Source organism: Mesoplodon bidens (assembly GCF_964165515.1).
Source record: "Mesoplodon bidens genome assembly, chromosome: 10".
Classification (NCBI taxonomy): Eukaryota; Metazoa; Chordata; class Mammalia; order Artiodactyla; family Ziphiidae; genus Mesoplodon; species Mesoplodon bidens.
In genome coordinates, this window is record NC_138172.1 from 43,774,405 (window position 1) to 43,787,993 (window position 13,589).

General features: G+C 41.5%; 1 protein-coding gene across 2 annotated transcripts in view; it reads left to right on the forward strand.

Annotated features, from left to right (window-relative positions):
- Positions 1–422: 422 nt before the first annotated feature.
- WDR48 (WD repeat domain 48) overlaps positions 423–13,589 on the forward strand; it is a 46,928-nt gene continuing 33,761 nt past the window's right edge. The window contains exons 1-2 of one of the 2 annotated variants that reach the window (XM_081247703.1): positions 423–486; positions 12,127–12,267. In XM_081247703.1, coding sequence (XP_081103829.1) covers positions 439–486; positions 12,127–12,267 — 189 coding nt within the window. In that variant the 5' untranslated portion in view covers positions 423–438. Of the gene's footprint in view, positions 487–1,122; positions 1,225–12,126; positions 12,268–13,589 lie in introns of those variants that run through there. The other variant, XM_081247702.1, reaches the window with a different exon arrangement.

Consider the following 13,589-nt stretch of genomic DNA (forward strand, 5'->3'; position numbering starts at 1 on the left):
TATTTCTCCTCCTTCCAGGCCAGTTTATAATCCTCCGCCTTTTTTACGTACTTCATGGCAAATATGCCGGTTCCCTTGGCTGCCCACGAATGTTTGAGGGAGTGGAGGTGGAGTCCAAGGCGCCCATCTCCAGTATTAATTCTTTCAGCGCTATTCTTATGCCTACTTGGGCCTCTGCGAACTGCGCAAGCCAGGGTCCAGGCCCACACAGAGCTGGATACAGATTGCTCCCTTGGGTCACAAAGTGGCTCTCTCTCCGCCAGCATTATATGCACGCAACGGTTTTTAAGTGCTTCTGCCGCACCACAGGGTCACCGGCCACAGCGACAAAGATTCCCTGAGGTGAGCTCCACCATGCCTCGGCCAAAGGGGAAGAGGCGGGACATCCGCCCTGTCCAAGCCACTTCCGGAAATGACGTAGGAGTGTCAACATGCAAGATGGCGGCCCATCACCGGCAGAACACGGCAGGGCGGAGGAAAGTGCAGGTAGTGGACCCTAGCTCCTCGACCTCCCGGGCGTGGCTGGCATCCCCGGGCTCACCTCCAGCGAGCAGATACCTCGGGCCGCGGTCGGCCGGGGTAGCGGCTTGGGGCGAGCGGGACGGGGCGCGGCCGGCGGCTAGGGGTGGGGCTGCGGTTCTAAAGGCTTGAGGAAGGGGCGGGGGGGCGGCAGATTGAACCCGCCGGGGCCCCGTCCCGGGACGCTTGGGCGCGCGGTTGGGAGCCTGGGGTTGCCGGTTGTCCACTGTTTCGTAGGCTTGGGCTTGCGTGGTCGAGCTGGGCTCGTTCCCCGCCCATCTGCCTCCGTTCCCTTGCCTCCCAAGCGCTGTGCCCAGCGGCGTCGGAGCGGAGGCCTGCGGGAGCTTCTCCGCGGGGCGGGCAGCGGAGTGAGTGGGCCCGTGCGGGGGCGTGGCGGGGCTGCGGCTGGGCTGCGGAGCCCTGCAGGGTTTTTGAGCAGGGGTCTGCATGTGGGAGACCCCTGCCTCCTTTTATGCGGGAGCTTCCCCCCACCCCCAAGGTGGAAATGACGTGGGAGTATGCTGATGTTAGTGGGGGAATTATAATTTTCATTGTTTTGGAATTTAATTTCGTCTTCACCATTTCTTCTTCAGAGTGCATCCTTGAATCTTTCTTTCTGTTTCTCTAATGTATTATTCAAGGGTAAAGAGTTACCTAACCCGCCCGTGTGTGCTTTATGCCTTCGTGAATCCAGTTTTGTTTTGGGTACGTTTAAGCGTTATTGCTATCTATTATTTTCAACGATCTGAGGAGTAAAAGCCCTATTACAGGTGTTTACCTGCAGGTATGTTGTATGTAGTGGTGACAGTACGGTACACTTATTAAACATTTACTGAGTACTTAGTTTAGGCCCCAAAATGTGCAAAGAATTGAGAGAGTACAGAAATAAGTAACACCCAAGCTTTCTTTATAAAACACAGCATTATATATAGTTCTACAGGTTGAAATCAGTGAGTGTTTAATAGGTAGTCCGGACAAGGGGTTCCTTCATTGAGGAAATGGCTGTAGGCCATAAAGTCTTCTGGCCAGTTCACTTCTATGTTTTATTGATCTCATTGATCAGTACAGTGTCCTAGGCACTCACTTAGATGTTTGTTGAATTGAGTGACATTAATAAGAATCTAAAATAGCATACCTTGTTGGTGATTTTTAAGTGCATCAGTGATGGGATTTAAGTAACCCCAGCATCCAAGTGAGGTGGTGAGAATGTCTGTTCCTGACTAAAATGTAACTCAAAATTGTAACTTGATTATATTCTAGAGTGGTAGGTACATTCCTTAGGGTAGTAAGGAGAGTTAATCAAGTGTCTTAGTTTCTTGCATTTAGACTTAAAAGGCAATATAAAAGTACTGGATGGGGAAAATGTAAATTAGCTGCAGCATGTGTGGAAAAACTGAATGTTTTAATAAGCTGAATATGAATCATTGTATGCAGAATGAGGAAGATTATCATTTCACTCTTCACTGATCAGAGTACAAAACTAGAGTTTGGGGATCAGCACTTAGCACCTTGTTCTTAATAGGTATAGCAATCAGATTGGTGAAGTGACTTGAAGCTATTTCCTAGGAAGAGCATTCAGAAGAACTATCTAAGATCAGTCTACTGAAGAGAAGATTCAATGAGTCTTGTTAGCTACTTTCAGAATTTGTCTTTAAGGTGTAGAACCAGTATAAGAAGCCACAGAGATTGATTTTATCTCAACACAAGGGAGAGCTTTTGTTTATGGAAGTGTTTTTTAAACTAGTGCATGTTCATTGAAAAAAAAAACCCACAAAAAAAGTGTAAATGATGGGCTTCCCTGGTGGCGCAGTGGTTGAGAATCTGCCTGCCAATGCAGGGGACACGGGTTTGAGCCCTGGTCTGGGAAGATCCCACATGCCGCGGGGCAACTGGGCCCGTGAGCCACAATTACTGAGCCTGCACGTCTGGAGCCTGTGCTCCCCAACAAGAAAGGGCGCGATAGTGGGAGGCCCGCGCACCGCGATGAAGAGTGGCCCCCGCTTGCCACAACTAGAGAAAGCCCTCGCACAGAAACAAAGACCCAACACAGCCATAAATAAATAAATTAAAAAAAAAAAAAAAAAAGTGTAAATGATAATTGTCTTCCACTCTTTAAAGAAAACTGCTTTGAAGACTGTGAGATATAATCCTAGCTAAGGGTTTTTCACTGAGAGCCCTATTGACATCTTGGGCTGGATAATTCTTAATTGGGGGAGGACTGTTGTTTTCCATCATCCTGCCTTCCCACTAGACACTGGCACCTTCCCAGTTGTGACAACGAAAATTGACTCTAGACATTTTCAGATGTCCCCTGGAGGGCAGAGTCGTTGCTGGTTGAAAACTAATGTGCTATACTTCTTCGTGTGTGTGTACCCGACTTAGGTGACTTTTTTACTCTAAGTGGAGTCATGGTATTCACTGTTTCATGTCTTCCTGTTTGTCAGATTTTTAAATACACATTTCCTTTGACCCAGCAATTCCTTGTCTAAAAAATTGTTTTACAAAAGTACATATGCATATATCTTTCTCGTTATGCAAGGGTGTTTATTTTAGGAATGCTGCCATTGTGAAAAACAACAATCTAAATGTTTAACAGTAGTCAATTGGCAGATAAGTTAGGTACATTCATATAGTAGATTAGTTTGCAATTAAAAGATAAGCTAGGGCTTCCCTGGTGGCGCAGTGGTTGAGAGTCCGCCTGCCGATGCAGGGGACACGGGTTCGTGCCCCAGTCCGAGAAGTTCCCCCATGCCGCGGAGTGGCTAGGCCTATGAGCCATGGCCGCTGAGCCTGCGCATCCGGAGCCTGTGCTCCGCAACGGGAGAGGCCACAACAGTGAGAGGCCCGCGTACCACAAAAAAAAAAAAAAAAAAAAAGATAAGCTAGATGTATATTATTAAAAAGGAAAGGTGTCCAGAAGTCAAAATAGGAAATCAACATAGCATGGTCCCATTTCCACAAAGGAAATAAGGCATTTTCAAAGTCTGGAAGGATATCAACAGTGATTGTCTCTGGAGTATTACATTATGTGATTATTGGTAAGGTGGGAAACAGAATATCTTTTACTTTAAAACATATGAACCTTTATATTTTTTAACTTTTTACAACATTCTTTGCTCTCATAAATTAAAAAAAAATCTTTCCATTTTGGAAAAAATATATATGGCTACAGAAATTTATTTTGCCTCTTGGCTGTCTGTTTCTTGTACCAAGGTGGGGGGAGTGCAGCAGTGGGAGGCCCGCGTACCGCAAAAAAAAAAATTCGGTGCCAATATGATATCCAGTAGAATAGGGCTCAGTAAACTTTTTCTCTAAAGGGCCAGGTGTGAATATTTTAGGCTTTGCAGGCCATTCTCCTGTTTGGTAACCACTCAACTCTGCCATTATAATGTGGAACCAACAATAGGACAATACCCAAATGAATAGGTGTGGCTGTGTTCCATTAAAACTTTGTTTACAAAACAGACTTTGGCCTGGATTTGGCCCTTGGGTGGCTTTTTACTAACCTCTGTAGAAGTTTTTTACTAACCCCTGACTAAGAGAAGTCAGGCTAGAAAGTGTCCTATTTTTATTTGCAAGACTGCTTTTTAGAATACTTTTTAAAATCAGCGCTCTCGAAACATAGGTACAAGCAGAAAGTCATGGTCCACGAGATTGAACAGGAAAAACACATGTAAGAATTATTCATATTTGGCCAATTTTTCTTGGCCAAATTTAGCCTGATGTAGCCTGAGAGCTAGAAGTAGCCTTACACAAAAGAGCTGTGTGGTTCCCTTTATAAGGTGTTACAGAACAGGCAAAAGTAATCTATGGTGAAAAGGGTCAGTTCTAGATTTTCTGGGGGTGGGGTGTAGAGGTTGGGAAGAGGATGAGGGAACTTTCTAGGGTGGTGATGTATATATCTTGGTAGAATTTTGTATTACACAGGTGTATTAATTTGTCAGACGTATCTATGTATACTTAAGATGTGTACATTTCACTGAATGTAAATCTTACCTTTGAAAAAGGAGCCATAAATGAATAATGAACTCTGGTCAATGATATACATGCTGAAGTACATAGGAGGAAATATTATTAATGATGGGCAACTTAATTTGAAAGCCATTGAAAAATGATATGGATCAAATGGATGGGTATGTTCAAATGGATAGAAAATGTTCATTGTAGAATATATCCATATGGATATATGGATGTTTGCTGTGTAATTCTTCCAACGTTTATATGTTCTCTAAATTTTTCATAATACAATGTTGGGGGAAAAATAACCTTTAAATGTCAAAAAAATGATTAATGATAAGCAGCAGAGGAGGGAAAGTGAAAATTTTTTGTGGTGGTCCGAGAAAGCCTTGCTCAGAAGCTGACTTTTGAATAAGAATCTAAGAGAAATGAGATTGCTACTTGGGGGAAGAGCATTCCAGTGAGAATACCAAATGCAAAGGTCCTGAGGTGGCAATGTACCTGGCCTATTTGTGGAATAATAAAGTTGCCATTGTGGTTGCCATGGAGTGAGTGAGGGGAAGGGAGTAGGAGCTGAAATCAGAGAGGTAACTGCAGGCCAAATCATGTAGAGCACTACAGGCCATAATAGGGCTTTGGCTTTTACTCCTGAGTGAGGTGGGAAGCATTTGGTGGATTTTGTGCAGAAGAGATGTGTTTTCTCAGGATCACCTGACTGCAGGTGAGCAAGGGCAGAGCAGAGAGACCAGTAGCTATTTAAGAAATCCAGGTGCTATGTGATAGTGGCTCCACCCAAGGTGGTGAAAATTGGTTGAATTCTGGATGACAAAACTTGCTGACAGGATTTGAGATGAGAGAACTTGAAGTGAGGCTGGCACTAAGGTTTTGGGCCTGAGCAACTGTAAGAATGGAGTTGCCATTAACGTCATCACTGAGGAAGACAGGAAAAGCTCATTTTGAGAGGACTGTCAGGAGCTCTGTTCGGGACATGCCGTGATTCAGATGTCTATTAGACATCCAAGTGGAAATGAGTTAATGCACACCTTGGGGAAGCCTGGGGGAATAGCCCAGAGTGTCCTCTTTGTGAGCCTGAAATGCTTTTAAGTCTCCTTTCTTTTCTTAAAAATATTGTGATTTTGTACTCATTCTGTAATATATCCATATTTGTTTTCATACAAAAAATTGTTACTGTGGTAGGTGGAATGCCCGCCCCCCACCACTGCCAAATGTTCATGCCCTAATCCCTGGAATTTATGCATATGTTATGGTTACATGATAAAAAGGATTTTGCAGCTGTAATTAATGTTACAGACCTTGAAATAGGAGGATTATCCTGGATTATCCCAGTAGGCCCAATCTAATCATGTGAGCCCTTAAAAAGCAGAGACCTTTCTCCGCTGGAGGACCAAGTCAGAAAAATGTGAGGCATGAGGGGGGCCCTCCTGTTGCCGGAGAAGGCACATAGAAAGCATGAGGATTGCAGGCAGCCTCCAGGAGCAAGGATGAATCCCTGGCTGAAAGCCAGCAAGGAAACAGGGCCCTCCGGCCTACAACTACAGGGAGCTGAATTCAGCCACCAACCTGAATGAGCTTGGGAGCAGTCTTTCCTAGCGTAACCTAACTGGATATTGCTGCTGGGGGAATAGTCTGTCATTTTTCTCCCTGTCAGAGTCCCTTTAATTGTCTCTTCCAAATGCATACTTCCTACTGAAGGTCTGGCTTCTGGCTTCCCATCCCTTGCAGAGTCCTTATAGTACCTTCTCTTCCTTCCCCCCGCCCTTTTTTTTTTAAACAAATCAAGGCAGAAATGAGTCCTCATCTTCTCTGCCTTTGCCTGTACTCTTGACTTTGCCTAAATGAAGTTTTTCCAGGACTTTGTTCACTCATTTATTGCTTCTGTGTCCAGCACCTTCTACTCTTCTTTTTCTTTTACTTCGATCTCTTCTGCCTGCAAAGCTTGCCTATATCTTGAGAAAAAAAACTTCACTTACTGTCTTTCCCCCACTAGAATGAAAGCTCCAGGAGGGCTTCTGTGCTCACTACTGTATCCTCAGCATTTAGAATAGAGCCTGGCAACTGGTGGATGCTTAATCAGTATTTGTTGAAAGACTTGAATCCTATTTTTCTTCTGTCTACAGCCAATTTTTTTTTCTTTAACAAGTTTTTAATGTGATATGTCTTGGAATATATCATTGTATGTAATTTATTCTTTAATGACTACATAGAATGTATGGACCATAATTGACCTAGCCATTTTCTTATTGAAGTTATTGTTCCTGTTTTGTCCATCATACTAAAATTTACAAAAAAAATTAATAGCAGAGTTATGAAATAGTAAAGGAAGTCTTACAAAAGTAGGCAAAAAGACAGAGATAGATAGTATAGAATGCATAAAAGATGAAGGATCAGTTTGAAAATTCCAACATCTGACTGATGAGAGTTTAAGAAGGAGCAAAGAAAACAGAGATAGTTATTAATGAATTGATGTAAGATTTCCCAGAGCTGAAAGTTTCTAGATTGAAAGGGCTTTCAAAGTGCACAGCAAAATCAATGATAAAATGACCAAAAATTATCATGATAAAGAACCCCCACAAAAAATACCCCACCAAGTAAAAAGAGAAGATCCTAAAATCTTGGGCTGTATAGGTGGTGGTGCGGGAGAGAATGAATATGGGATCACCTTAAAGCTGAGTGAAACAGAATTGGCATTGAATTCAGTGGCAGCACTGGATGCTAGAGGAAGTTAGAGTAGTGCTTTCAAAAGCTGAATTTTTTCCTACATGGACTTCTTTATCCTGCCAAATCAAGTGTAAAGGTAATGACCTTTTCAGACATGCAAGGGCTAAGTCACCTCCCATGTACCTTCTTCTATGTTAGTTTCTTAAGGTCCTGGGGATGTACTTCTGCCATACTGGGAAGTGAGCAAGGAAAAATTGGAATTCAGGAAACAATGGCTCTAACCCAGAAAAGCAGTAAAGGGAAGCACCGAAGGTGACAACTGTGCCAGCAGACCAAGAGGGCAGCCAGCCCAGATTAGAGTGAGAATGTGGGAGATTCTGAGGGGGAAGCCTTGTGGGAAAGTGGGGGTTGGAGGTGGGTTCTTGCTGGACTATCTAATATGCCGCAGTAATTCAAGAAAATCGAAGTTAAAGTAGAGGGACTTTAGTAGAAGGAAAGAAGGAACCCTAGGGAAAATGAAGAGCTCTCTGAGGAAGGAAATGTATTCATAATATAGTACTTGGCTAGTCAGTAGATAGCAATTACAGTCCAACAGTGTAGCACTGATTATTTAATCAACCAAAAACAGTGATAGATCTATCGATATCAGAAGAGTAGAGGGAAGAATTACTGAGGGAAGTTTCAGAGCTACATCCTAACCTACCATAGCTTGAGTAAATAGGCGATGTCTAAAATGGATAAGGATAAGCACAATATTTCGAGAAATGCGGTAGCTATCTAATAGAAACAACCAAGAGTTGAAATTAATTACCTCTAAGGATTAAGACTGTGTATGGGGAGTCTTAACCAGACAGTAGGAAGATGGTTTTTCATTATTGTCTTTCAGTACTATTTGATTTTCTGAATACAGGCAAGAATTAGTTGGATAAGAATTAAATTATAGGGCTTCCCTGGTGGCACAGTGGTTGAGAGTCCGCCTGTCGATGCAGGGGACAAGGGTTCGCGCCCCTGTCCGGGAAGATCTCACATGCCGCTGAGCGGCTGGGCCTGTGAGCCATGGCCGCTGAGCCTGTGCGTCTGGAGCCTGTGCTCCGCAACAGGAGAGGCCACAACAGTGAGAGCCTGCGTACTGCAAAAAAAAAAAAAAAAAAAGAATTAAATTATAAATTCAAAAAACTAAGTAATATATGCCTATTATAAAACATTCATACTGTATTAAAAAGGCATGAGTGAGTGACAGTCACCATAATTCCATCACTCAGGAATAACTACTGGTAGTTTTATACATGTATATCCTTCTAAACTTGTGGTTTATTTTTAAATATATCTTTATTTAATATTATGCAACATGTTTCCAGTAATGATTATTATACACTACTGTGTTAGACCATGCATACTTCACTTAAATATACCCTGGGTTTCTTCCGATATTAATCAGTCTAGAGTTACACCAACATTTTTAATGATTAAATAGTATTCTCTTTTATAGATGTGTGTGCCAAAATTTACCCAACTAGGTAGGATACTTCTAGTTATTTGCTGGGGTTTTTTGTTTTTTATTTTGTTTTGTTTTGTTTTTTGCGGTACGCGGGCCTCTCACTGTTGTGGCCTCTCCCGTTGCGGAGCACAGACTCCTGACGCGCAGGCTCATCGGCCATGGCTCATGGGCCCAGCCGCAACGCGGCATGTGGGATCTTCCCGGACCGGGGCACGGACCCGTGTCCCCTGCATCGGCAGACGGACTCTCAACCACTGCGCCACCAGGGAAGCCCTATTTGCTGTTTTTAATCTGACATCTGTAATAGATGCCCTTAAAGAGGTTGGTCCAAACTTGTTTTGCTGAGAATTCCTTGCCACCTGGAATGAGGACTGACAATCATGTTGTTATTCTCTGACCCTTTCCCACTGGGCCAATCAGATCATCTCCCAGAAATTTGAAAATCAAGATTCATATATGCTACCTCATCTTCGTTAAATAGGAAATGTACTGAGAAAAGCTGATAAGGAGCCTTGAAGCCCCAGAGGAAGAGGCATTAAGAGAGACTGAAACTAACATTGAAGCCAGCTTGTTTCCTGATGGTTTTTCAGTATCTGATTCATGCAAAAAATATTTATGAGATGTCTTTTGTATGCCAGACACTATAATAAGGATACTATGTTAGGAGGAACAAGGCAGACAAGTTCCTTGCCCTCTTGCAGCTTTTATTCTAATGGAGAAGATATAGCAAAAAAGATAAATATGCAGCGTGGTAAGAACTGTAGAAGAAATGGAGTAGGGGAGGTGTTAGGGGAAGGAGATCAGGGAAGGCCTTTTAGAGGAGGTTACTTTTCTGCTAAGACCTGGAGGGTGAGGGTGAGGGTGAGTCAGCCAAAATGAAAGCTGGAGAATAGTATTCTTGTGGGGATTGGAGAGGTGAGGAATCTTCTTGGCACAGGGAAAAGTAAATCTGAAGGCCCTAGGATGGGAAAGAACTTGATGTGTTTGAGGAACAGGAAGGAGTTTAGTGCGACTGTCATCAAAGAGCATAGGGGAAGTTAGTTTGAGGTGAGTGTGAGTTTGCAGGGTAGAACCAAAGCATGTGAGGAATTTGGACTTGACTTTAAATGCAGTGAAAAGCTTCAGTAGAGAAGTGCCATGATTTTATTTTTAAATGTCTGAGTCATGATTGAATTTCCTGCCCTTGAGCTCTGTTAGATATCCTTGTTAAATTCTCATCTTAAATTCTTCATTTTTAAAAAAATTTAAGCTTGTTTGAGTAGATTTCAGTTACAGTTACTTGCACCGAAAGGCCGGGTTAAAACAACATCCTTGTCCTTTTGTATACAACCCTGGCCCTTTTCACATCTTTTATTATTTATGTGTTTGTTGGCCATTTTCTTTTCTTTTAAAAAAATTTCCTCTTCGTGATCTCTGTTCCTCTTTCTGTTGGAGAGGTTGACTTTTTCTTATTGTTATCTAAGGAATCTTTGTATGTTGTCAAGAGTAAACTTTTGTCTTTTGTATTCATTTTTTCCCCATTTAGGTGTTTGCCTTGTAACCTTGCTCATGTTATTTTTTTGACATTCAGAAGTTTGCTTTGTTTTAAATAACAGCTTTAATGAGATAAAATTCACATAAATTTACCTTTTTAAAGTATACAACTCAGTGATTCTTAATATATTCGCAAAGTGCCTTGACCACCTAATTCCAGAACATCTTCATCACCCCCAAAAAGAAATCCTGTACACCATAGTAGTCATTCCCCATTCTCCTCTTCCCCAAGCCCCTGGAAACCATTAATCTACTGTCTGTGGATTTTTCAGTTGATGGACATTTGAGTTGTTTCCGTTTTTTGGCTATTGTGATTAATGCTGCTGTGAACATTTGTGTATGTATAGAAAGTTTTGGCTTGTGTTTGGTCAGATCAGCGTTGCCCTTTTCTTTTGCAAAGATTGTGGTCTTTCTTGTCATGTTACCAGAGCCTTCTCTATGTAGAGACTATGTAAATACTTGCAAGTATTTTCATGATTAGGTTATTAAATTTCAATCTTTAGTCCATATGAAAATTCATTTTGGTTTAAGATTTGGAGAGAGGATATTATTTTTTGCAATAGAATCACTAGATGTTCCTAGATAATTTATTAAATAATTTATCATGCCCTCATTGTTTCAAAATCTGTTTATATCAAAATAAAAAATGTATAATGGGAAAATATGTTTCTGAATTTTGTTTTATTTCATTGATCCTTTTATATATTCCTATTGTGGTCCTCCTTTGTAATTCTGGTAGCTTTATAATACCTTTTAAGATCTTTAAAGAATATCCTTTCATTTAAAAAAGTGACTGGGTAGTCCCCTCAAAACATTGTACTATTGGTATATATTTTGTCAACTTCTAGAAAGAAATCCAGTGAGACTCTGACCACAGTTGGGTTAAAATCACAAAGTTAAGAAAAATTGTTTATTTTGAATCTTCCTGTACTACTTCCTGTAGTACTTCCTGTACTAATATGGTATGTCTCCTTTATTCAAGTTTTCTTTTACGTACCTTGTCCTGTTGATTATGTATCTTCTTTGCAAAATGAATTTCTAGGTATTTATTTTTGTTGCTATTGTAAATAGGGTCCCCTTCCCCCTGTTATATCTTAACTGGTTATTTCATTAGAATAGAAAAGTTTTGCTTTTGGCTGCCAGCCAGCTTGTTGAGTTTTCTTAATTGTAATTGCTTTTGGTTGATTCTCTTGAGTTTTCTCATGGAGCAGACAGAGGTTATCAACCATAACAGAGTAGGGAAAAGTTCTCTGAAAGAAAAGTTTAGTGTGTTATTGGAGAGCAAAACCTCATTTTGCTTAGCAGGTCAGAGAAGGTCTTTTGGAGGAAGCATCATTTCAACAGAAATCTAAAGACTGCAGTAGGAATTAGCCAGAGTGGGAGGAAGAGCTTAGCCAGACAGAGTGGGAGGAAGAGCTTCTAGACAGAGGGTACCAGCACATGTGCCCGTCTGGAGGCACAGTGCGTGCAAGGAGTGGGAGCAGTGAGCAAGGATGAGGGGCAGGAGAGGTGCTTGAGGAGTCCAGATCCAATCCTGAGTCTAGTGGAGTAAGCAGCCAGAGGGGTTTTTGAACAGGGAGCGATATTCCTATTTACATTTTTAAAAGATATTTCTATTCATGTTTTAAAGATTCATCCAGCTGCTTTGTGGAAAATGGATTAAAGACAAACAAGGGTAGGAGAGAAAGTCCAGTTAGGAGATATTTGCAGTGGTTTAGCCTCAAACTTGCTTATCTTGGTCTAGGCTATTATTAATGTCACTCTTCTTTCCTCAGCCCTTCAGTCTCTATAGAGTAAAATAAAGTTTTTAGCGGATTGGGAAATAAGTTTTATATTAGAAAACATGGGATTTTGAATTTCAGATTGGCCACTAGAAGGCTACATTTTATTATCACATGTTTTGTAACTTCATAAACAGCCAATCTTGACATATTTGTCAGGTTTCCTATGTTATTCGAGATGAAGTGGAGAAGTACAACCGAAATGGGGTAAATGCCCTGCAGCTGGACCCAGCACTAAACAGACTTTTCACGGCAGGTCGAGACTCCATCATAAGAATATGGAGTGTCAATCAGCACAAGGTAAGTCAGGGATTGAGTTTATACTTTAAATCTATACTCAATAAGTTTTGGTCTGTCTAATAAGGTGCCTTTCACAGTTTCAGATTTAATCTCTTTGAGCACTGAGTTATTTGGTACACTCTATAAATAAAGACACTGCAACCAAAATTCAGTAAGCTTCTGAGAAAAACACCCCAGGGGAGTTTCAGAAGTGTTTTAGCTAAGGCAGGGACTCTATAAACTAGGTTTGTGGTAAGAGCCCTTTGCTGCAAAGGAACAGAGGTTTGTCTGGTAGGGAGCTTCTTGGCAACAATTTACTTTTCTGTTTTAAATATGTTCCCAAAAAGCTTTCTTGCATCCCTTTTCAGTGTTACTAAAAAAAGATTGAATATGCTTTTACATTTATAATTAACCTTGAACAAGTATTTGATCTCTTCATTTAAAAGTGATTAGGGTGCCCACAAAACCCATAGGGCCTTTTAATGTGCTGTTGGATTCTGTTTGCTAGTATGCAACAGCACATTAAAAGGATCATACACCATGATCAAGTGGGGTTTATTCCAGGCATGCAAGGATTCTTCAATATACGCAAATCAATCAATGTGATACACCATATTAACAAATTGAAGAAGAAAAACCATATGATCGGGCTTCCCTGGTGGCGCAGTGGTTGAGAGTCCGCCTGCCGATGCAGGGGACACGGGTTCGTGCCCCAGTCCGGGAAGATCCCACATGCCGCGGAGCGGCTGGGCCCGTGAGCCATGGCTGCTGAGCCTGCGCGTCCGGAGCCTGTGCTTCGCAATGGGAGAGACCACAACAATGAGAGGCCCACATACCGCAAAAAAAAAAAAAAAAAAAACATATGATCATCTCAGTAGATGCAGAGAAAGCTTTCGACAAAATTCAACACCCATTTATAATAAAAACCCTGCAGAAAGTAGGCATAGAGAGAACTTTCCTCAACATAATAAAGGCCATATATGACAAACCCACAGCCAACATTGTCCTCAATGGTGAAAAACTGAAACCATTTCCACTAAGATCAGGAACAAGACAAGGCTGCCCACTCTCACCACTCTTATTCAACCTAGTTTTGGAAGTCCTAGCCATGGCAATCAGAGAAGAAAAGGAAATAAAAGGAATCCAAATTGGAAAAGAAGAAGTAAAGCTGTCACTGTTTGCAGATGACATGATACTATACATAGAGAATCCTAAAGATGCTACCAGAAAACTACTAGAGCTAATCAATGAATTTGGTAAAGTAGCAGGATACAAAATTAATGCACAGAAATCTCTGGCATTCCTGTACACTAATGATGAAAAATCTGAAAATGAAATCAAGA